Below are 25,615 nucleotides of genomic sequence, written 5' to 3'. Positions count from 1 at the left end.
AATTGAGATCAATTTGGGCCAAATGTGGAACCTGAATTAAGATAAGTTTGACCTGCTTCACACTAAGCTAAGCTAGGCCTCTGGTTCCATAATTATGTCGCTTCATATTTTAGTAAATATAGTTGATTTTGCATTTCAAATCATGATTTTGAAAGCCGTGTATTGCTGCCTTTACTTTTTTCCATTCTTCCATCACTTTCAATTCTAAAGTGTAAGCAAGAATTTAGTCAAAACTTGAGGTAAGATGGTCATATTGTTCTAGAAAGCAACTTTGAACGCATCGCATCTGTTAAATAATTCACCAGCATATGGAACCATGTGGCACTGGCAATGCCGGAGAGAAAAGGAAAATCAATGAAGCTGTGTTGTGTGGTCTGACTGGAGTTTGTTAAACACGAAATCAATAGCGAGTCTCCAGGATGTCGTAATGTGTTGTCAGTGCGTCGGTGGAATTCCCTTCCTGGCCCTGTTTACAGACCCCATGCGAACACACAAGAAGAAGAAGAAGATAAAGAAAAAGAAGCAGAGAGGAGTTTGTATTTTGTCATGTCTGTATTTTTGTCTCATTTTCACAAAACATGTACAGGGGAAGGAAAAGCCTTTCAATAGAACCTGAGGTATTTTTGCATCAAGCAGCCTAAGGTATCAGGATTTTCTTTTAAAAACTCATCTAAATTCATCAGTGTTCTTAGATGCGTTGCTATTTACACAACATAATAATAATAATAATAATTCAATAACAACAATTTTAGCAAATGGGACAGCCTGCATCATCCTTGTTACATGTCATAAATAATTCTAACAACATTTCTGAAAAATATAGGGAGATGGGAGGGAAGGAGAGGTTGCTAGAGCCTCGGAGGAACAGAGGAATCTATCTGAACTTACTGGAGCTGCAGCAGCATAAGGTCAACGGTCAGAGATGGCCAGAGAGTAAAGCTAATCAAGGGTCAAAGGAAAAAAACACATTTTACATCATAAATAAATAACCGTCTCGCACCAGGAGAGCAAGGTTTTCATTTCTTTCACCTCAGGATGTGAAGATCCTCATTTTTTTCTTTCTGTTTTGTTACGCTGTTTTGTTTTTTTAATCAAAGCTTTGGAAAATAAGAAATAAAAGCAAAAAATATAATAAAATGACGAGAGAGAGAGAGAGAGAAAGCGAGGGAGCTTTATGGACATGCATTGTGCTGATGTACCAGCAACCGTGTACCCTGTGTTGGGCTTGGCTCACTGAAAGATCCCCTGAGAATGAACAAAAGGGTGTGTGTAGGGCCTACGCTTTACATGTGTGATATAGATGTAAGTGCATACAGTATGGGGTATGTGTGTGTGTGTGTGTGTGTGTTGGTTTCAGCTTTGGTGGGACGCTCTGCAATGATGAACGATGAACTGGCTCAGAGAGGACACTTGGTTTGAGTTTTTAAATCCCCAACTAGTGAAATAATGTGTGCCTGTTTGCATATAGTTGTTGTCATGCAAGCCCTCATGAAACTGGCAGAAAATGTTTCACCGTGTGAGAGTGATCAGAGAGCGTGTGGCTACTCCGTCCTCCTCTGTACACAGTTAAACAAAAACAGTCTTTTTAGTCGACGCTTGAGCCCTCGATTTGTTAAATTCACGTTGCAGCTGAGCCGAAACAGAGATCCTGCTCTTAAAGATCTCGTCAGTGGGATGTCTGTGCCGCCCTCAAAATACAAAACTGAGGCAAAGCTTGGCTTTCAGAGTATCAGGTTGCCAAGGTGTGGATAGCGATTGGACTTTGTCACCAGAAAGCAGAAAAGTGCATTTCAAAGTCATACGTCACTCTCCCCAAAGAAGGAACTGCACATATTGCTTGCTTGAATTTGTTGAATGCGTGTATTTGTATGAGTGTGTGTTCATAAATACCATACAGCAAATAATAATAATAATAATTCAACAAAAGAAAAAAAAGAAATAAATCCACAAAACATTATATTATTTCTCATTACCAGAATGAACCAATACAATAAATTAAAACTATAACTGAACAGAAGTCCATTAAAATTGCTATATATATTCATATTGTATATATAGTATTTGTCTGTCTGTAGTCAGCCTCTCAGGTGCATGCTCAGTGGAGACCAGAGGTGGTGACTGGGAGCAGTGGGCAGGGGCTTGGAGGGGGTCTACGAAGGGGCTGATGGGTCATTAAGTGAAGCCTCATCAGCATCCCGAAACCTCAGTCCCGTCACGCTGTTAACACTGGAAACAAGGGAGCCAAAGTCAGGAAGGACACACTGTGCTTTAGGGGGGAACGCTGCCCGTCGTCACAGTCTTTTCATCAACAAACTGCTGAGGATCCTTCATTGTTGGGATGCAGTACCGCCTTTAAATCGAGTCCTTAGGATCTCTCCGCCTTGTGCTGTGGTGGTGTGAGTAGACGGTGCTGTAAAGGAGTCCGCTACTGATGTTGATGCTGTTATACAGAGTCTGTAGCAGGCAGAGCCGGTGGGAAAGGTGCACACAAAGCCGTGCGAGGTTCTGAGGCTCTCTGACGCTGGGGTGAAGCTCTGGGAGGAAAAATGGGGCTCGGTGCAAATCACAAGCTATACACCCACTGAAGCACACCACATTTGACCACAGGCAAGCAGTTTGTGTCTGAACTCTGTCAAAATAAGGGAATTCTATATATTAAGGATGCAACATGACATTTTGCCCTGGGTTGTTTCTTTTGATCTGTGACAGAGCTCATAAACAGAAAGAGTTTCAGTACCTACAGTCTCCCCCTTCACCTCTCCCTCCCTCACACTTTTCTGCAAATTTGTATAAGAGTTCAGGATGGGTATGGTCTGCTAAGCACCACATCTGAGGCTCTGTCTGTCCAGGTGCGAATGCTCATTCGCTTGCTAACCTTTTCACATTAACTCTCAGCTTGTTTGTGTCCTTCTCTTAGTTGGAGTCTTTAACACTGTCTTTAAGGGGAGCACAAAAAAATCTCTTCTGCTCCACCTCATTTGTCCTCTTCTTGCACTCCCTCTAAGCAGGTCCATTTTTGCCCCCAAGGGACAGCTCTGATAATGTCCACTATCTGTCAGGAGACTTCGATGATCTCCATGCTCCCAGAGAAGCTTGACTGCTTCCCGATCTTCCCCAGTTCTTCTCGGGACCTCGTCTCGGAGATGCCCTCCTCAAACTCCATCTGACAGCTGCGCCGTTTGAACTGCTTCTCTGATGCAGGTCCGCTGCTGTTTGAGCTGCTGGACATCACCGCTGGAGACGACGTGGAGTCCCGGTGGTCTCTCTGAGTCTGTGGTGCTGAGGGCTTCTCCCTCTGGGATTTGTCTCGTAACCGCACACCTTCACTGCACCCGAACGCCACATACGCCGAGCTGCTACCGAACCTTACCGAGGACTCCTCTCCCCCTCCACTTCCTCCTCCCAGCTCCATCTCTCCCTCACCCCCTTCCTCTGCCCCAAAGTGCCAGGGAGCATCTGTGGTTGGGGTGACTGGGGTGACGGGAGTGGTGGCCTGGACAGTGTCTCTGTGTTTGGTCCACATGGCCCCAGACCCCACTGTGGGCACAGAGGGGAGCGAGAGGAGCAGGGAGCCCTTCAGGTTTTCATCCAGGCTGGGGCTCTTGCGGTCCAGCAACAAGTTGAGGGACTGTGGAGGTTGGTTTGGTTGGGAGTGGACCGGGGAACTGCCGCAGCTGTGCTTGGTTTTTCTCCTGGGTCTGGAGGAACCGGACCGATGGACTCCTTCACTTCCACCAAGCCCCAAACCTCCTATGCTGCCCCCGCTGCCTGGTGAGGGGAATGGTGAATCGGAGGAGCTGGGGCTGTCTAGGACAGGAGAGCAGACACCGTTGGAGGTACCTGTTCCTGGGCTGTCAAGCTTGCACAGCTTGGGGACGTCTTCAGAGTGTGTGGGTGCCAGGCTGGGACAGTGGGGACTGTTAGGGGAGTAGACAGACTTAATGTCCAGGGAGAAGGAGCGCTTGAGCCGGTTAGTGTCCATGATCCTCTCTGCAGAGAGGTGCAGGCCGTTGAAGCCTTGCTGGAGGGATGTGGGTGACAGCAGCTTGGGTTCTGGTGGGATGTGGGGCTCAGCCACAGATGAATCATAGTTGCTGTGGTGACCATTCATCTCGAACCCTGTGGAGACCCCATTAACCTCTGAGCTTTGCTTAGTGTTGTCAGAGTTCTTGTCATCAGAGGTTAAAGCTTGGAGTAACCGCAGGCCCTTCTCAAACTCCAGCAACTGACCCAAAAAGTTAAAGTTGGGTGATATGGACGGTCTTCTGTCCTTTACAAACCTGTCAGAAGAGAAAGAATAGGAAGAATATGTAAGAGGAAAGCCTTTTAAAAGCCAGTGTCCAAGGATTTACAGTAAATGAAGTCTGAATCTAGGAGACATACTGAGAGACTTCAGAAGGTCAGAATTACCCTAAATGACCTATGCTGAGGATGTGAGAAGTTTTACTAATACAACACATCATAATTTGCCAGCATTGTCCTGACAGGTCAAAGCAAAGTCTTTTGTACAACCTCTGTTCCCTGGCAGCCATCTAACAATTTCAATTCACACGACTGGGTGGGGTGTGTGTGTGTGTGTGTGTGTGTGTGTGTGTGTGTGTGGTGGTGGTGGTGGTGGTGGTGGTGGTGGGGGGGGGGGGTGTCACTTTGCATTTCTTTTAACCGTGAGTTGTCTTTTTGCTGAGCCTGACACCTTAGCTCAGCTGGTGGTGGATGGGAGGGGCAAGCGTACCTGTAGGCATCATCTGATGACAAGCCCATTGTCTTCATGATGTATGCAATGGCGATGGTTGCTGAACGTGAGATTCCAGCCAGGCAGTGCACAATGACTCTGCAGTTTGACACCTTAGCTTTGTCTGTTTGGAAGGGAAATGGACAGGAATGAATACACACAATTATACATGAATACACACAACACTGCAGGTCCCTGACAGGTCTCTTCTTCAGCAGAAGACAATCAGCAAACTGACATTACCTGGAAGAGTACAGGCATGTTCTACCTGACACTATTGTTACCTAAGCTGCACGTGAATGCTTATCAACTGTGACAATGTGCGGATGTGTTGTATTGAATATCATGGCATTCTTTAACGCATAATTTGAGATGAATTCACTTCCTGATGAAGAAACTTCCCTCAGCGGCTGTCTTGCTTTGTACTGCTAATCTTCACTTACATTCCAAAGATAATGTGTCTTGTTTCCACGCATTTTCCCACGTCTTACCTATGAATTCATTAGTTTTGTCCAGCCAGGGAAGCAGTTTCTCGCAGTAGTTGTCGTTTACTGGGATGCGCATGAAATGGCTCTCGCTGATGAAGTCTGGCTTGGGGCAGGTGTTGCTGGCATTCAGCACGTAGGTGATCCCATTCTGAGCCATCAGATCCTGCAGTGGTAGGGATACAAAGGGTTTATGGTTGTGTTTGGTTGCCAGGTAATAGTAACAGGTCAAGATAATAAAATGTGTAGGAGCCAATGAGCGCGCTACGTTATAAATAGGAACCAATCTATGTCCGGGCAGGTGTTCTGCCCGGAAGGTAAAACAGTTTTGACCGCTGAAGAAGCCGGTAAAGATGAATTGTTTGTTTTAGATGAATGTTGGACTACAATTGTTTTGAGCAATAAATGCACAAATTATTGGAACACAAGCATTTGTCTCCGGTTCTCTTTATCAGATGCGGTAAAGTTTGTCAGCACGTCAGTTTTTTAAGTCCTGGTGAAGCACCTCAGGGGCTTCAAGCATTGACTTAACCTCTACAAAATGAGTGAAAGGACGCAGAATAAATGATACCTTGTTGAGGACGTCTTTCTGTGATCCCAGGTAGAGGTGCGGCAGGATGCGAGTGGGCCCTACATTAGCCACAGGCAAACAGGGCTGGGACAAGCTCATAGGCAGAGCAGTGGCAGGCTTCCCCTCACACAGGCCAGGGAAACAGGAGGAGAAAGCTGCAAAGCCTCCTGCAGGGAGAGAAGAGAGGGAGAGAACCGGTTAGCTACACTAATGGTTTTCCACAGAACAGTCACACCGCACACTGGGAACTCTGACTCCTCAGAACGTTGCACAACGCTGCATTTGCAGGGCAGGCGGACGCTCAGTAGACTTTTCAGAGGTGAATCTGGGCTACAGTGTCTGGGTCCCACTTAGTGCAACAGAAGCAAAAAAATGAGGCTCTCTGTGCTCCTGTGTGTGAGTTAGGTTAACTGCTGGGCGGCCAGGAATGCACGTCTGGCCCTTTAAGAGGCAGGCGGCTCTGCTTTTGGCATATGTGTATGTGAGTGTGTGTGTGTGTGTGTGTGTGTGTGTGTGTGTGTGTGTGTGTGTGTGTGTGGCTCTGTTTCCTGCATGAGCTCATGTCCTGTAGCAGTGCATTGCGTCAGGCTGGGGGAATGAGAGAGGCCACAGGTGCAGGGCCAGGACAGAGGCCCAGTAACATCCCCCTGACAACCGCACAGCACACACACACACACACACACACACACATGCACGAACACACACATGCACACACAGATATATGAACAAGATGAAAAAGATACAATCTAAAGACACAATCGCATAATCCTGCAGCCGACATATGCTCAAATTTCACTCTCACCGTCTTTAATTCCCTCCCCACTCACACACACACACAAATGCACACACTCATCATTACTCTGCAGTACAGTGGTTGTATAACTACAGGGTGGGGAGGTGGGGGTGAGGTGTGTGTGTGTGTTGAGGAGTGGGTAATGACCTCGCTGAGAAGTGTGGAGAAGGGAGGGCGAGTGCTTCAAGGAAACCCTGAGCCACAGAAAGGAGATTAGAACCTAATCTAGGTTCAGCCCTGCCTGACCCAATCTGGGATGCAAACACACTTAACGCACACACAGAATGCACGGAGTGAGAGTGAGTGAGACATGACATCACTGTTCTAAAGTAGCACACGCAGCACAGCGCAGGCAGGACGTAGCCTTCCGCTGTAACACACACCCAGCTGCTTGTGTAGCAAACAGAGAACACAGTGTCAGCGCCGTGTATGAGATCGAGGGTGAATTAATAAAAAGGCTGCAAAAAAAAAAAAAAAAAAAAAAAGAGTAGTGGAGGAGCAGCTTTTGGTGTTTGGAGCTATTTCACAACAGCACAGCTTCAGAGGAGCGAGGACAACGGGTGCATCCTCATGACCCAGTGCTATTCTCGGTGCACTGCCCCTTTAAGAGCAAAGTGAAGAAGGCCTGTTTGTTTCCAGCTATTAATGGCAACCGGCGGAGCGATGACATCAGTGCTCCACATGGGGGGTGGAGTGGAGAGAGGGATGGATGGATGCAGGAAGAGCGATCAGATAAGTTACATGAGACGGGAGGGAAAGTTTAATGCAAAGGAGAGGCCGAGGAAGTGCTGCAGTGCCAGCGCAAACTATATGATCTAACCTCTTTGGCCTTTATAGCATAGACCAGTGGTGTCAAACATGCGGCCCGCGGGCCAAAACTGGGCCGCCTGAAGGTCCAATCCAGCCCGCGGGACGACTTTGTAAAGTGTAAAAATTCCAGAGAAGACATTAACTGCAGATGGTAAATTTGTATAACTACAAATTTAAAATAATTTCTAGACCATTTGTTTGATCATTGTTGCTTTGATCTTAAACTAAAATACTAGATCGCTCATTGTTCTTTTGTCATTTTGTGTCTCATTTTTGTCATATTTTGTCTTATTTTTGTTGTTTTTTGTCTGACTTGTTCATCTCATGTTTTTGCCGTTTAGTTTCTCGTTTTTTTCTTTCTGTGTTTCCTTTCTGATTGGCTTATTTTTTTTGTCTTATTTTTGTCATTTTGTTTTTTGCTTTATTCATGGTTTTGTGTCTCATTTTTGTTGTTTTTTGTTTTTTTTGTCTCATGTTGTTTGTCTATTTTTTGTCGTTTTGTTCCTCGCTTTTGTCATTTTTTGTCAAATTTTTGTCGTTTGTCCATTTTTTGTCAATTTCTAACTTTTTTGTCAAATTGTCTCATTTTTGTAATATTTTGTCTTGTTTTTATTTTTAATTTTTGTCTTTTTTGTCTGACTTTTGTCATTTCGAACATATTTTTTTGCACTAAAACAAAGGGAAAATTTGGAGTTGTGGTTATTTATAGGTTATTACGCTGTAGTTGTACTGGTCCGGCCCACTTAAGATCAAACTGGGCTGAATGTGGCACCCGAACTAAAATGAGTTTGACTAAACACACATCTTCCACTTGGCTTTAGGCCAAACTGTACAACTTCCACCAGATCTTCTCTCTAGTGATCCTGTGGGCAGCGCTACAGCATCGCTAATTGATTAAACAGAGGGAGGAAGGGTTCTTTGAAGGATCTCTTCCTGGTTTCTCCATTCCCAGGCTGCGGGTGTTGGAGAATACACACACACACACTCATAGAGAGGCAAAAATAAATAAACAGTGCTACATATAGTATATACTGTATCTGTGCGAGGAAGCGGTATGTTCCTGGAGCCAGTTAAATCAACAGGAAAAGCCTCACGTCATGCAGCAACCATTTCCCTTCCTATGTGAGGACATTGTTAGAGAGTTGTTAGAAGGACAGATGACAGGACGTTCCACAGCAGAGTTGGTGAGGAGAAAGTGTGTTTGTGCGTCTAAAGGGAGGTGAACACATGAATGAAAACACCCTTCTAAAAATATGCACCGTTTGATCCTGTGTGTGTCTGGATTAATAATTACAGCCGTGATTACTGTAGCTGACCTCATCTGGCGTTAAATAAACATTAAAGAGCAGGAAGATAGGCCAGCCAGTGGGGAAGTGAGTAAGGGGTTACTGGAATGGAGAGACACTAAAGTCAGAGATAAGAAAACAGGACTGTGTGTGCTTGTGTGCTTTTTTTTGAAGGAGCTATTACATTGCGGTGACATTACGTCAACACAATTACAAACACCTTCCTTGTAGTCAAAGCTTTACACGGCCGGCGCTAATGGACGTTAGTCACACAGGAGATAGCGTGTTATTGTCGCCTCGTCACCTGACCCCACTCTACTTAAGGTTGCCATGACAACGGGAAAAGGGAGTGATGTTGGTGGCGGTTGGCCCAATGTGTCACACAAGGGCACGTGAACAGACAGACGCACCAAACGGTCCAAAGAGACGCGGCCTCACATTCTCCAGAAGAAAACGATGACACATCTGTCCTTCCCAATCTGAGCACACGATGCGCACTCGCATGAACACGGCATACACTCACACTGAGGTCACTGAAAATACCCCGTGACACACACCAGCCCAGCTGTCCGCGAAGATGACATCAGAAAGTCAAACAGGAGAGATGAGTTCACCTTTAGTGCAGCGTGATAATCAGCAGAAACCAACCCGCTGCCACATTAAACTAAGGAGATAAACTGCAAAATTTAGCTTCAACATGTCCTAAGAGATACAAAACAAAGTGTGTTCGGAAAGAAGCGTCATTTTCAGTCATGCACTGAAAGTCAGGATGTGACTAACCCAAGTCTGAACATAAATTCTAAAAAAAAAAAAAAGAAAAAAGTTCAGGGAGAAGGAAAACACGCAACCAGGAAAGAGGGCACTGTGTCGCCATCGGCAGCGCCAGCCAGCAGTGACTTCCTTTTTCCGTTTTTCTCTGCCCACTTCATCATTTATGCAACTGCTTATTTTCCTCTCTTTCCCCATCAGAGCCGAGCGCTCAGGCCTTCTTTGTTCGCTGGTAGCGAGCGGAGGTCCCCCCTTTTCATCAGTCATTTCCCACATCTAACTTAATACCCACATTTCAGTCTGAAGGCGCTTATTATCCAAACTGACATAAAAAGAGTGTGTTTAAGAGAGGATGTTTGAATCAAATTCCAACTTTCTTTACTGCACCAGTGAACTGAAATGTGAATGAAGGACGATTCCTGGTGATATTGATCGGATGGAAACACCTGCCTGGCAGTTATGGTTAATGGGAGCTCTGCTGTTACATCACTGCTGTTGGTACAATTGACTGCCTTGTCAATACAAGCTCACCCCCTTCCTCTGTGTCGCCTCTGTGTGTGTCTGTGTGTGCGTCAGCCTCTGTGTTGCTTTCAGTTGCCCTCTTTAACTCGTCTGTTAATGGAGAGGACACACACACACACACACACACACACACACACACACACACACACACACACACACACACACACACACACACACACACACACAGCTCTCCACAGCCTGGGGGCATTGATGTGCCTGAATAACTACCCCGCACCCCTCCATTGCTCTCCTCTGTGGTTCATATCAGGGGAGACATGACGCCATCCTCTGCTCCCCTCCAGCTGTCCCCTCCACTATGAGGGGACATTAGCATCTGAATGTGAACACCCCCCACTCCCAACATGACATCATTGCACACATGTCCCACTCAGCTCCACAAAGGCCGTGCTGGAGCCTGAAGAAGCGATGAGAGCGTTTTAGCGGGCAGAGCGCGCCACGTCTGTCAGAAATGTGGAGATTGACAGAACAAGAGTGAGCTAGAAGGATGAGGTCATTGCTTTTTGTGCATGTCGTCAGCTTTATGACGGCTGGGAATGACGGTATGATTAATATGCCGTCTTGGCTGACAGTTAAACTGTTTATTGTTCCTCTATCTCACCGGGCAGATAGCGGGAATATGTCACTTTAAGCAACTGCTGTTTCAGCAGTCCTGTGCAACTGCAATATAGAACCATAAGCCCTCCTATAATTTAGTCTGCATTCACAAGTCTATTTCCACAGCAGTGTGTTAAAGCGTCTCAGTACCTGTGACACACACGCTTCTATTTTCATACGCTGATGGCAAATGTGTGATTTTCTTGCAGGCCTTATCTGAGCTAATGAACTTGGCACTTCCAGCAGCAGAACCTGGCTGTGTAGAGATAAGCTGTACATGTACACGTGCACTAACAGTGTGAAGAGTGGCGGGTGTAGAGAGGTGGTGTGCTAACTGTTGTGACCCAGCACTTTGACTTGCCCTGATATGCACAAAGTGTCTACATTTACACCCAAACTGTACCCAAAAAACCCACTAGCTAATCAATTCTAATGGATAATTAGGCTAAACGGATATTATGTGCAATATGCATAACGCTGTGTTGTTGCATGAAAAGATTTTTCCACAGTACCAATCCTCTGCATTGCCTCATCGCTCTGTGTGAAAAGGTGTTATGTTAAACACCTGCAGTGCACACTGCACACATATTGATAACATAATCTCCACAAGACACCATTCTGCAGAGAGAAAGAGTGAGCAGGAGCGAGGGAGAAAGCCAAGAGCAGAGGAGAAGACAGAGAAAGAGCCTTTGTGATAGTTTTACATCTCAATGACCACAGGCTGAGAGAGCATGAGCACTATGTCATACCGCGGGTCACAGCTCTCATTCTTCCCCCCAGAGCCCTTTTTCTCTCCTCTCTTTCCTCTTCATCGCCTCTCGTCTTCATGATGTCATCCTCTTAATCCTCCTTCTTCCTATTCTGCCTCTCTAAACAAATTAACTGCACAAACAAAAGGTGGGAAAACAATTAGCAGGTTTGGCCCGCCATGTATTCTTTTAGCCTGTTGTAGCTGTAAACCTCACTATTGGTCCAGTGCACGCCTTTAGAATTCATTTCACATCTATATTTCATTTGTGGCAAGCCTGCACTGGAATACATCAATACCTAAGGGTCCGCTGTACCTTTGTACTCGTCTGCAGCATACAGACCATCATCAGGGGATTTCCCCTTGCACACATCCTTTATACTTGTATTCACCATTAGGGTATTTCACAGCTGTAACTCCAGGAACTCCAAAATACTTATCATAAATCACTCTCCATGTTCTATGCATCTTGTGCATGTACGCCAAACACACAGGCCTTCATCCTCAACATGTTGCTCTCTTAAGCAGGATGTTCTAGGCTCATTAATCTGCACACACACACACAAACACACACACATCCCTTTATCTCCAGGTGAATACACACCTCGAAGCTCTCTCCCCTCCTTCATCCGGCGGACCCTGATCTTCAGCCTCATGTCTGTGTCCTGCAGGTCCGGCCAAAAACAGTCCTCCGCTGGGGCAATCACCACATCCAGAGGCATCCCCCAGAACACACTCTGTCTCACGCAGACACACACAACAAATGCTCTGCTGCTCCTTCCTTCAGGGATGGAGCGACCCCTTCCACACAAAAAATGTCAGAACAAACAAACAGGAGTGTTCTCTTTCGAGGGGTGATCGAGGTGATCCCTCAGTCCGAGTGTAAAAATCCCAAGTCCACAAAAGTCCACTCTGGTTGAGTCGGCTGTTCCAGTGTCCAAGCGGTGACCCTCACAGAAATGGACACGGTACAAGAAAAACTAGTCCAAAATGTCTGTAGCCACGTTCCTCAAGTCAGCATATGGCCAAAATGCCATGCAATGACCACAAAAATTCCTAAAATGCTCCTGCGTCAATATTTGGTAATTCTGTGGTTTGGTGAAGAATGATCGCCACAGAGACAGCAAGAGGAAAAACAAAAGTGAGTAGCCTGTAACGCCTGTATGTAAACGCCAGCTGTAATCTGCCTGCAGCTGCTTTACAGAGCGTCTGTGTGTTCCTCTGAGCTCCCTCTGTCTCTGTGAGTCCACAGCCAGAAGAGCAGCCCACTATTGTTGTGCCGCTCCGCTCTGCCTGACTCTCATTCGTTCAGTCGCTGGCTTCACTCCTCCCTCTGCCTCCCTCCCTCCTCTCTGTCTCTCTGCAAAGAGGATGACGGAGCTGCACTCTCTCCTCGAGCTCTGGGGGTGAATGAGCTCACTTGCCGTGAGCTCAGACTCTACCCAACCTCCCTCCTTTCCTCCCTCCTTTCCTCCCTCCCTCCCTCCCTCCTCTGCTACCTCCCTCTCTTGTGGAGCCAGCACTCCGTCATAGCTAATGTCTAAGGCATGTAACCACATTCCTTACTCACCCAGCAAATATGTGGCCACCTCAGGGGCCTAGCTACGAAGCAGGCCTCTATCAGGGCAGGACTGAGGCTAAGACACAGTTTTTCGAGCTGTTAGCAAAGTCGTACACGCTGCTACAACACTGATTAGTGTCTGTGTTGTTAGTTGCAGATAAGAGGCTTGTGTTCAAGTGCAGGGCATTGTGATTCTTAATATGAAAGATGCTGTTTGACTGTTTTCTGCCAAACTGTTTAAATGTAAAGTGTGCTCGTAATTCAATCTGTATTAGATTTGAAAGATCTGCGAACAAATTTTTTAATCAGCAAGCAGAAGCTAAATACCTACATTAGCTTGAATACCTTAAATGTACTCCAGCTCCTAAGCATATTACATTAACCACAGGAGGGGATTAAGACTGTTCTGTCCACTGACAGCTGATTTGTCTCTGAAGGTGAGGGAATGTGTGTGACTTCACCACGCTTCCTGTGCTGGTTCATGTCTAACGCGCCTGTGTTTGGACACTGTGTTCTCGTCTTTATGGATTCAAAGTCAAGGAGAGGAGGAGAGAGAAAGAAAGCAAAACTGAGCAGAAGTAGGGGGGAAAAATGAAATGAAAGTAGACAAAAGAGGAAGGGAAGGACTAGAGGTGATGAGAACAGCAAACAAGCTCGTGGTCGGCAGCAATCATCCATTTGACAGACCACAGACTCCTGGTACTTTACTATGGAATGACAAACATGTAGGCCACAAGTCCAGCTATGGAAATACAGCAGGGCAGGACTAAACTACTGGAGGAGGCTGAATTTTTAAAAATTATGATGCAAGTATGGCTGTTTTAAAAAGCAGAATTGTTCATGTAAACACACGACAGCTTACTTTTGGTTTTGTATTCTTCATTATTGTGTGCAATAAACATATTCATAAACTGTCTAGTCTTCGCATGATGGTTCTATTTAGCTGCCTTTTATGTCAATCAACCTCTTGATAGATAATAGAATTTTAAAAACAGCACCTGCTATGAGTAGGGCAGTCAAATGCTGATTACATTCAAACCAGGTCAGATGGACTTCAAGTGCATCAACTCATAGCTCAGCTCCAAAAAAGGCCTATAAGCTCATACAAGATGTCTAGTTAGGGGGCCAGCTGCACGTCGACTGAGCTCATCTCATCACTGCAGACCCCTGAATGATCACACTCGGGTGAGAACAGCCTTACGTCACCCTCTGTCCAACCGAGGGAGAGGGAGCGAGAGGAAATAGGTCACTTTGCTTATGATGAGCTTTGTGAAAAATGCAGACATTGGTTTTGGGAGGGTGTCAAGCCCCGAACAAACACACACCGCCGTGATACACACTCACGCACACTGTTGCCCATCTGCAGCCGGTGGGAGCAGGTGTGGAGCTCCACAGTGGTCAACCGGGGTCGCTACACTTCAAACATGCTGATCATCACCCCAGTTTGAATCCGCATCTCGTCGTTCTGTTGGCATGGCTCGAAGCCATAAACCAGCTTTGAAACACACCACTTCCTAACACCTGCAAACCCACAGCGGTGGAAGCCAACAGCAACAAAACAAAGTAGCTGCTGGCTGATGTTTTAATGGTCGGGACTCTTTCGAGTTCCTAAAGCAAACACTAAAGCCTCGCTTTCTTTGTGCCCCTCTCCTCCTCTTAGTCCTCAGCAGGGTAACAAGGCTCAGAATAGTAGGTGTGTTAATTAGAGGATTACAGCCAAGATGCTATAAATGACAGCCAGGCCTTTTTTATTGACTGCACATGTGTTCCCCGCTGTGACAGAAATAGGTGGGACGGTCACTCCAGGCACCCCCTCCTCTGAAATTCTCTCTTAGATTTAGAGCGTGTTTTTATGGTACAGGGCTTGTTACTGGGACAACGCACAGTTTACACACACATACACACACATAGAGATCAGCCAAAACAGACAGGGAGTGAGGTGGGGATGAGTATGAGATAGTGGTATAGAACAGAAAGAGAGAAGGTGAGTAAAGGCCAAAGGGGCCTCGGCGACCAGAGCTAGTTGGAACCGCATTTACAAGTCACAAGAGATGAGTATGTTGTTTTGATTAACAGGAGTCAAATTCATGTCAATTTGTGGAGCAGACAACTGCAGAAAGCAGGGAAAGACATGTTTGAATTTAAACTACTGGTAAGAAACCTTTAAATGTTCCCTAAAAGTTTTATGTACATGCAATTATTCATTCAGTACACTGTTAATCTAATATTGTGTGAGGATTTCCCATTGCTGTTTTTGAGGGTAACCCCTTTTATTTCTCATTAAATATATTTTTTATTTTTACATTTGAAATTTCTGAAAGAAAATTTGTGATTTGTGAATGACTATAAATAAACTGACAGGTCTGACCTGATAAACCCTTTCAAAAACCTCTTCAACAGTAGAGCAAATGCAATTTCTCAATAAATTCAAATGTGGATGCAGTTTTTAGTGCTTCACGACTCTTTCACCATACATAAAATGTAAAAACATTATATATAATCTAATTAAAATGACAATAATGAGGACATAATATGATACGTAAACAAATATTTTTTAAAGATTGTTAACTTTTACAATTTACTGATGACTTATTTGGTTTATAAAATGTATTTAAAAATCTTTAATATGCTCATGTTAACTGACAAAACTGGAACTGAGGATGACATATTTAACATTTTGTTAGAAAAACAACTTAAATTATTAATAGATTGATTCATATTATGCCAAATAACTGATGTCAGCTCTAATATGTATGTGTATTAATACATATGTTTATTTGGGGTTACAGCATCAGTGACACATTTATGGTTCTGACAGTTTTTTAAGAAGGTTGTGAGCCAATTTTACTAATTTATTTCTGTCAAACATGACCACTGCAAGCAATAATTCTGAAAAACAGTACACTTCTTAAGAAAATACTCATCCAGGTAAGCTTGCACTGACACGTTAATGTAAATCTTTCTTTTCTTCTTCTTTCATTTAATGCATTTCATCAGAGCATGCAGCCCCCTCCCTGCCCACTGAGACAGGCAGCAACAGGAGTGTCATCCTACACCGCGGATCATCTGTCAAGATATCACAGGAAGAGGAGACGTCATTCTCTGGATAGGGCAGGTTAGGGTGATGAAGACTGTGACTTAATGTGTGAGTTTAGCTGTGCATGTGTGTGTGTGTGTGTAGTGTGTTTAAACATGTGAGCAGGATGAACGGTGCAAAGGTGAGAGGAAGACAGGGAGGACGTTGCTACAAGGGTTAGGGACAGGGTAGATGGTTATTTGCTCCACTGCACGTAAATACAAGCATATGCGGCTGTGCACGAGTGTGTGTATCTGTGTGTGTGTGTGTGTGTGTGTGTGTGTGTGTGTGTGTGTGTGTGTGTGTGTGTGTGTGTGTGTGTTGATAGCGCTGGTTGTCAGGGGATCAGTAACAAGGCTGCTCTTGCAGTGATGTAATGCCTACAGGAGAACACAGCTGCCATGCCTGGGGGGTGAGGTAGTCACCGAGGGAGAAAGAGGGGAGGATGGATGGAGGGATGGAGCAATTGAGGTTCGGGGGGGAGGTGTTGGAGGAGGAGAGAGGAGGGGGAGATTAGGTGGATGGGGTGCCGGAGAGGGGTATTTGAATCAATAGAGAGATAGCTGAAATAATGTCATCATATCGTAAAGGGCCCTTCGTACTGCCGTTGTTTGTATGTTTGTATTTGTGTTAATAATATTTGAGCTGCCACAAATGTGCACATTAACAAAAATGCGTCAAATTTTGAAAATTACCCTCTAATGAAAATTACTGAGATTAAAAAAAAATTATTTGATATTTTCTTGATGGAAAACATTCTCTGAAACCCCAAAACCACTGGTGAGTTTGAAAAGACATGTTCTGTGTTTTTAAGAAAAATCTAAATAATAAAAATTGCACAAACAAACCATTTATTTTAGCCGGAAACTGTTAAAACTCTCCTTCAGCCACTCGCCTGTGATGTACCATTGTGTTGGAAAGCTTAAATCTAAGCATAAAGATGTGCTATTTTATCAAATTCTCTTTATTCTGTGTCTCGTTTAAAAATCTTCCCCCTCAAAAAAAGTTTGCACTAACCAGATTCTGTTATAAATGAATAAATAATTAAATAAAATTAAAAAAATCTGGGCTCCACAATGCGGCTGTGAAGCTATTATTAACTCAGTTGCAACCAACGGTCATGTTGCAAAAATTCAGGGACTTTTCAGCTGTACTGGGCTGAACTGCAGGCTTTGTTTACACAGAACAGATAAGACATAAGTGTGGAAACAAATTAAAAATCTAAGTATTAAAATATCTACAGTATGTAGAGCCACAGATTTTTTTCCAGTATCGGTAACACTTTGAGGATTCAAGAAGGAAATTCTTGGAATTTTTTTTCATATTTTGTAAAATAAATACCCAAAGAAATTCAACTTTAATTCTTTTTTAAAGATTGATGACTGAGTTCTGTCTATTTCTGGCCATTGAGGAGAGGTTTAAACTGAAGTACAAGACTTTATATTTCAGTGAAAATGAGGCAACAGTGAGTAAAAATGTAACTGGAGCAAAAAATGAATAAATAAATAAATGCCCACAACCTGGTTGGGGTTCACAGGGTTACCTGAAACCCCTTCATGTTACTGTCAGACACGTAAAAGGAGCTTTGATTAGAGATGATAAGATCAAAAAGAACGGCTGAGGAGGTGAGAACATGATAGAAATGGAGGGAAATGCTACTTAGATGCAAAGTTCAGGCAGGCAGAGGGTATGTATGAGATTAGGGGAGCACTGATACTCTGCTTGATCGTGTGTGTGTGTGTGTGTGTGTGTGTGTGTGTGTGTGTGTGTGTGTGTGTGCCGATGCATGAGGTAGTTTCTGTGCAGCCTGGAGTGAGGCTTGTCCGTATCAGCCATGCAGCAGGCCCCCTGCCCTCCAAACAACTTAACCCCCTGGAGGAGCTCTGCACCCCGGGCTACTGCACCAGTAAATCTGTCTCAGCAGCAAGAAATTAGTTTACACTCACATATATTTATACACTCACTCAAGCACATATACAAAAGGCACACGCACACACAAAGCAGAGAAGACGGTAAGCTATCAAACACACCAAGGGGGGCTTTCAGGACCAGACGGGCCTTCATAAACCAGATGAACTACTTAAAAATCCCAGCTGGAGGTGTTCAATGGTGTGTGTGTGTGTGTGTGTGTGTGTGTGTGTGTGTGTGTGTGTGTGTGTGTGTGTGTGTGTGGAGACAAAGGGAGGGCTGCTGAGCCTCAATATGAAGCGTTGATGGCCACCGCAGGCATGTGCTTACAGTATGTTTGCTTGCGTATAAAGCCCATGCATTCACTTTGTGCGCGCATATAAAACAAATGTTAATTTTAGCTGAGTGAGATGGTCAACAGCTGCTTTCTGAGGTTGTATGTGGATGAATAATGCATGTGTGTGTGTGTGTGTGTGTGTGTGTATGTGTGTGTGTGCAACAAAGGCTAAGTATGCACACAAACCATTTAGACCAGTGTGCAGTAATGAAAAGATGAAGAATGTGAATGTGTGTGTCAACAGAATCCACATTTCTCTCCACACTGATTTCCCCAGAGGTGAGTTTGTCTACACAGGTTCAGTTGAGCAGAACGGATGGTTATTTCATTCTAAATGCTAATGGCCAAGAACTTCCTTGGGGCACTCGGAGGCTTTGACACTCCGAAAGCACACCTTGCAATGCAGAGCAGTCTGACACTCTGGCAGCCCTTTAACGGCCACACCGCTCCGACAGAGATGAGCTGACAGCAGATCAGTTTGTTTTTAATGAGCCTGTGCTGCTGCTACATGCAGACTGACAGGCAGGTCTCAGATCAGTTCAGTGTTAATTAGCTCTATCAGCACAGCAGGCAGGCTGACAGACGCACTGTTCTCACAACAGTGCTGAAAGCCACGCCATCTGGCTCTCTGTTTGCTCAGCTGTCTGGCAGTGTCTTGTCTACCTGTCTGACAATTAACTCAGACGGCCTCAGACTGTACCAGGGTGTCTGTCGCTGAGCGGTACCATCAGTTTAACCAATATCGTTTAAACACAGCTAAAGTGGAAGTGCTAAATACTGCAGTACCTGGCTCCAGTCCCCATACACCCTAATGTTAAAATTCACAACTTCACAGCACAAAATCATTAACTATTTATAAATAAATGGATGTTTATGTGCCTTAAACTCGCATTCTTTTCAACAGCCAGCAGGTGGCGACTCCTCTGGACGCAAAGAGAAGTCTGATTGTCTACAAATCTACGAGTAAACAAGCATACTTCTAGATAGATTTCTTGAACTCAGTAAACACTTTGGTAACGAGTTCATGAGCTTCATTGCTACTTTCACATCTCTTTCAATATGGCAAAATAGTAGTTTCGTAAATTATAGACCCATTTAGACTAAAATAAACAAAGCGTGGCATGTTTTAAAATATGAATACGGATTTCTTGTTTATTATAATGACATAAATGCTATTTTGCACATTTTACCTCAACAACTCTGTTTCTAAGTAATTCAAGATGCATTTTTGCCATTCAGCTCCATCTCTTTCCTCATTTTTGGAATAGCGAGGAGTCAGAAGGAGTAAGGCGCTGCCAAGATGGTGAAGGAAGAAGCCATTACACTGTATTTCTAAACTGAGTGATGAGTATTAATCCATCATTACATACTTGTATAATGAGCAATTCCTATTATCTTATCAGCATGAATGTGTGAGTCACACTTTTTTCTCTAACCTCAAATGTATGTCATCGCTTGATGAAAGAATTCTTTTCAAATTACTCCATCCCAAAATTAAATGGAAATACAAGATATGCTGCTGCTTTTATTGCAGTGAGATAATAGTTTCCCAAACAAGCAAGTAAAACTGATTAACAGAAATAAATTATCTTATCGGTGGAGATATATCAATTGAAAACAAACAAAAAACCTGTGCACATCAGTTTTAATACACACAAACATGCGGAAGAAGAAAGGCGTTACACCCGGGGCGTAGAAGACATGGTGACAGCGACTACCGCAACACCCGCGGTTAAGGTCGGCTTTCCTGCCATTACATGCCATGGAGACTATGTGTGTTTGTGTGTTTGTATGTGTGTTTGTGTGTGAGAATGTGTCACATCCACAACACAGCAGTGACATCATTCCGTCAGCCTCAGTAGAAGAACAATAGAGAAAGAATGACGCGATGCCATGAGAGGAACTAGGCAAGCTGTTTCTGTGTGCACCCTGCCAACGCCTACATCATGCTGCTAAATGATTTTCAAAGCTGACGGTGGGACTTTGGAGCTTTTTTTTGTGTCTAAATAAAAAAAAAAAATAAAAAAAAAACATCTCTAAAGAACGCATACACAAACACATGCTCGAGATACGCATTTGTATACATGCGTGCTGAGTTCCCTAGGCGTCGCCCTCTTCCACCCCGGGGAGCCCTGATGTCACTTTATCAGAAACAGGAAATAGTTACACAACAGCAGGGGAAGTGGCCTCTCTGTGCTGCCCTGCCTTCATCTGTGTGTGTCTGTTTGTGTATGAGTTGACTGTTAGTGTACAGAGGGGGAGATATCAGGAGGTCCGGGAATGATCACAAACTGCTGCATTCCTCAATCTGAAGGCTCGGGCTTGCCTAGAAGTCCAAAATTAGCCTGTTGCTGCGGCAATGGAAAATCTCCCGCCTTTATCAGGAAACAGCAGCAGAAGCCCCAGAGGTTCGACTCACGAGTTTCTGTGTGGTCAGCATGCGTTTACTGTAATAAGAACACTGTTACAAGTTTGTATACATACCAGGAAAAGTGTTAAACCGCCGAGGATTTAAACCATCAGCTCTGCCGCAGTCAACTAATCTACTCCTCTGTCAGTAACCCTGAGAAAAGAAATCCCCGTCCTTTTTAAAAAAAAAAAAATTAGCAAACTACATATTAAAATAGATCTTCTTATACTCAAACACACTTCAAGAGGCTTCCAAGAAAAGCAACTTCACCAGCATGGCAAAGGTGCAGTCTCAATCTGATTAAGAAGCTGGAAAAGAAAAAAAAAACCCACGGCAATCAAATAGGTGAATAAGGAAGCCGTGCTGCAGCATGCCAGAGATAAAGTGAATCAAAGACGGCTTGGAGATAAACAGGAATCCACCATTGTTCCAGGGAATGACAGTATGACAGGAGCGGCAGTGGGCAGTCCGAGCATGAGTGGAATTTGGTGGATGCAGGCCAGGACTGGGTAGGATAAACCAGCATAATTGTTAGCTACTCCTTTTCCTTTTCTTCTGCCTTTGGAAATTTCCACTCCACATGTGTGTCAGAGTCATCAGCAAAAATGCTGCAGCGGTAAGCTGATGGCGCAGCAGCCAAACTACAGATCATTTGGCCTCAATTCGTGAGGAGGATTGGAGTTATGAGGTGCTGATGGGGGTGAACCAGGCCCGGGTTAGCATGCTGTTCAGCCTCAGCTGCTGTTGACCTGATGTGTTGACACTGCCTAGGTAACAGTTTCAACAAACTATTTTTACCCAAAGCTGGATGAATGCATGACAGGAGTGGGTTGGGGTGTTCAAAATGCCTCTAGATAGATTTCAAATGCAGCAGGAGCCAGAAGGTATGCACTATGAATGGACTGTATACACAAACCATCTTTAACAACTCTGGTGGAAGTATTTAGGGCACTGTGGTGCAAGCGCTGTCACAGGATTTCACCGCTAACTTTACCAATTATAAAACATCAAGACTGGATCTTGTAAGAAGACAGAAAAGGCTACTGTGGAAATATAAAACATAATGTCTGCTCTCTAATTTCTGTTATTTTACGATCATGTTATAAGTGTGACATTTTTTTGTATTTAACACGTCACTTGAATTCTCCGCACAGAATTAACCTTTTCTGAATCACAGTAATTATCATCAAAGTAGGAAATTAGCAGAAATGTCACTCACTTGCTTTTAAGTACTTCTAAGCTTTAAAATGATGTGTGGGTCTCGTTTGTGTGTGTCTTGAGCGATAATCTTTATCCTTATTACTTAGAAGTTATGCACATCCTTCTTATGTGTAGATCTGGAAGAAAATGAAAATGTCATTTCCCTTCTTTGCATGCTAAAGTATATACGTATGACAGTGTTAAACTTGTGTGCATGCATATGTGTGTGTGTGTGTGTGTGTGTGTGTGTGTGTGTGTGTGTGGCTCCTCTGAGCCAGCGAGGAACTCTGAGTGATGGAGGAGAAAGGGAAGAAGAGCAGGAGGCAAGCAGAGCAGTGAGATCACGTCATGGTGGAAACATTTGGCAACAGCTCACATAAACACACACGCACACGCACACACACACGCACACACACACACACACACACACACACACACACACACACACACACACACACACACATCACAGTGTGCACACACATAAACACACACGCTGGCCTGTTTTTGTTCTCCGGTTTTTGAGGAAAATAAGGGGAAAATGACATCAAGCTCATCATGTGAGGCCAATGAGACAGACGAGGGAGGGGGTGAGAACGCTGGCAGAAACAGAACATTGTTACATAAAACTCAACTCGGTACGAACCTCCTCTGGGCCCTGTTACCAAATTAAATGTATGTGTCACAGTCTGTCCATATGTGCATGCATCTGCAGGCTCGCGAAGAATTTGCACAATACCTCATCAAGGTGTGAGGCTAAAAAAAAGGAGCTCATAACATACCTGCAGAAAACAGAGCATTATGTCACCGTGCAGCTCCGAGGCTTCTCAACGTCTGTAACACTTTTCAGAGCGAGAAGGTGATGTCATAGGTAATTTGTAGCCCATATTCTTTGACCTTTGTGCTCCCTCGGTGCTGGATGGGGTGGGGCTGGTCGGTGAGTGTGTGTGCGTTTGTGTATCTACAGGCCAGGGTGAGAGCACCGAGGCCACTGGCGCCAGATGTGACGACCGCAGGAGTCTGGGCCTAAAAATAGAGCTCTGTTCTCAGCACCATGAAACAGAGGAGAGGAAAGAGGAAGAGGAGGAGGAGGAGGGGATGGGTAAAGAGGGGAAGAAGTAAGGGGGAGGTAGGTAAAGGGGCTGAAGGAGAGGTGGAAGGAGGGATGGCAAAGAAGGCGAGGTCATTGAGAATAATGTGCCAGATCTCCCCAGGGACGGTGAGCTCACCTCCTAATGGCACCACTGGCTCCTTCTCAATGAAATCATTGATCTGCTTGGGCTCCCCACGGCGTAATGGAGAGGGGTCAGATGGAGGAGGCCGAGGGGGGGAAAGGGGGCAAGAAGGTGCAGAAAGGCAGGTTAGGAGGTTAAGAGACGGGAGAGAGAGGGGTTGACAGAGAGGCTGGAAAGGGAAAGTTGGAGGAACGGACCTCAGGCACACAACCGTAATTAGTTTGGAACCTTTGACCTGCACTGTGGCCGACGACACACCTGGAGGCACAGAGTGGTAAACTCAAACACTGTTTACACAGCTTGATTGATCGTGTCAGTCTGATGTCTATCACAGGTATTTGAGGCAGGCAAAGTTCTTGCGTAGCCTGAGAAGGAGACACAGGCAGCACCTTTGGTGCCACCAAGCAAAAACACTTTGTTTTAAAAAAAAAGCAACAAAACTATTAGCAGTTTCTAATCAACATAAAGTTAGTGGCGCATGTCCGTTGAAGCATCTTGAGCACACTTGCACTTCCCAGCTCTGCAGGTGTGCACGAATGCATGTGTATGGCAGAGATTCTGGTGGGATTTCTGCCTTCAGGCTGCTTCAGAAGATGAGAAGACTTCCTGCTGCGCTCCAGAAGGACAAGAAACCTTTAAGGAAGACTTTCAGCTCAGTGGAGACCACAGAGAGCTCTCCAACCACACACGCACGCACGCACGCACGCACGCACACACACACGCACACACACACACACAGCGACTGACATAAATGTAGCTGAGTGAAGACATGCATGCATTCAGAAAGAAATGAGGAGTATTACCTCATCTCCTCAATTGCTCTCGTCCCACTGCTTTGTCGTCTTCTTTTTCTCACACACGCACCCTCAAACACTGCCTCCTGCGTGTGCACGCACTACTTCATATGCACATATTCATGCAGGCGAGCACGCTGACACACACACAAACATGCGTACACATGAACACACACACTGACACAAACAGGCCTCCTTATGTAGCTCATTGGAATGTCTGTGAACGGTCGCATTGTGAGATTCGGCCTCCCATGATTACCTCACCTCTTCAGCTTCTCTCTAATGCACACACTGATGCACACACACACACACACACACACACACACACACACACACACACGCACAGATGTGCACACACACAGGGGGAGCCGCCCCGTTGTATAACACAGCGCAGCCGAATGACACATAACTGAACTGACCTTTGTAGCTCTGTCTGTGCAGTCACACCCTAACCTGATCTCATCAAAGCCCCGAGCTACACAGCGGCTCCTGTGTGTGTTTTTAGTGCATGTGAGAGAAAGGGAGCGTGAGCAAAAGAAAGCGAGAGAGAGGCACCTTTCATCTCCTAATACCTCTCATCAGTATGTCACCACCACGTCTCATCCTGTGTTCTTTAGCACTGAGTTGACAGAGTGACAGCGTGGGAGTCGGTATGCTAAAACTACTTCTGGGTCACAGTTACATATGACAGTAAAGTATGTAAAATATATTAATCATTGTAGGATACTATTTCCAATTAAACAAGAAATCTAATTAAAGCTTAAGAAGGAGAATGCTTCAAAAAACAACACTGATTTCTGTATTTCTAACTTAAAATTAAGTGACCATCAGAGACAACATTGTGCATCAACTGGATACTAAGAGTGAATTTAGTATGAACGATGCCAAAACCAAGCATAATTAATGTTGTTACCCTTTAGTGTGAAAGACTAAGCCTAGTAAGACCTGGTTGGTATGTAGCATGGAATGTGAAACCTCACCCATCCTGTTCATGCTGCACGCAACAGGTAAAGATCATAGGTCAGGTGCAGTTCTACCTATCTGGAATAAATGTGCACAAATACATCATTTGACTGGTGAAAGGCTAGTAATGTGACTTTTTATTAGCAAATATTGTGCAGATGATTCATTGCATAGTCTGTAAGTGTCAGAAAATAAGAAAAGTTGCTCACAGTGTCATATTCATGTTGCTAGTTTGATCTTGGTCAAATAGTTCGAAACAAAATAGATATCTGATTTATAAAATAAAACACACATAAGCAGGAAATCGTCACATTTAGAGGGCAAACGTTTCACATTTATGCTTGATAAATCAACAACTGACAAATTGTTTCTCTGTTGATCAAGTAGCTGTTTCAGGGTTGATCGGTTGTTGTTGTGGACTGTAAGCGAAGTGACTGCTCAGATGTCAGGTGCACGCTGCCCTCCAAGTCTCCTCAGTGTTGACAAGCTCGACACGTGCCCTCGTTCCTCATCTCTATCTCATTTCCTTCTGTGCCCCTTTCCTCCCCTTTCTCTCTCTGACCCAGCGGTGCGACGTTTTAGTAATCCCACGAAAAACACTGGCAGATGGCGCTCGGAATTAGGAGCAGTCTTGCACATCTGCAAACACCATATACACATACAGACGTTAAACGGATGAAACACACATCTGCATGTGCCTACACCTTCATTTCCTGTTCATGACCCATCTCTTGTCAGGCCCTTTGATTATGTTTTTTTTTGTCTAATTTGCTCTAGTTGTCAGTGTTTTTTATTACTTTGACA

At 44.6% G+C, this 25,615-nt stretch overlaps 1 protein-coding gene across 5 annotated transcripts in view; it reads right to left on the bottom strand.

The window, feature by feature from the left end:
- Positions 1-2,378: 2,378 nt before the first annotated feature.
- The window catches only part of dusp8a (dual specificity phosphatase 8a), a 46,104-nt gene continuing 22,867 nt past the window's right edge, over positions 2,379-25,615 (bottom strand). For 3 of the 5 annotated variants that reach the window (XM_023273526.3, XM_023273527.3, XM_023273528.3), the window contains exons 4-7: positions 5,789-5,955; positions 5,224-5,383; positions 4,733-4,856; positions 2,379-4,280 (exon numbers count right to left, since the gene is read on the bottom strand). In XM_023273526.3, coding sequence (XP_023129294.2) covers positions 3,056-4,280; positions 4,733-4,856; positions 5,224-5,383; positions 5,789-5,955 — 1,676 coding nt within the window. In that variant the 3' untranslated portion in view covers positions 2,379-3,055. Of the gene's footprint in view, positions 4,281-4,732; positions 4,857-5,223; positions 5,384-5,788; positions 5,956-11,331; positions 11,465-11,934; positions 12,730-25,615 lie in introns of those variants that run through there. The other 2 variants (XM_055009041.1, XM_023273529.3) reach the window with 2 other exon arrangements.

The sequence above is a fragment of the Amphiprion ocellaris genome, chromosome 3 (genome assembly GCF_022539595.1).
Source record: "Amphiprion ocellaris isolate individual 3 ecotype Okinawa chromosome 3, ASM2253959v1, whole genome shotgun sequence".
Classification (NCBI taxonomy): Eukaryota; Metazoa; Chordata; class Actinopteri; family Pomacentridae; genus Amphiprion; species Amphiprion ocellaris.
Note: the sequence above shows the minus strand (reverse complement) of the source record. Positions and strands in the feature narration are given on the sequence as shown.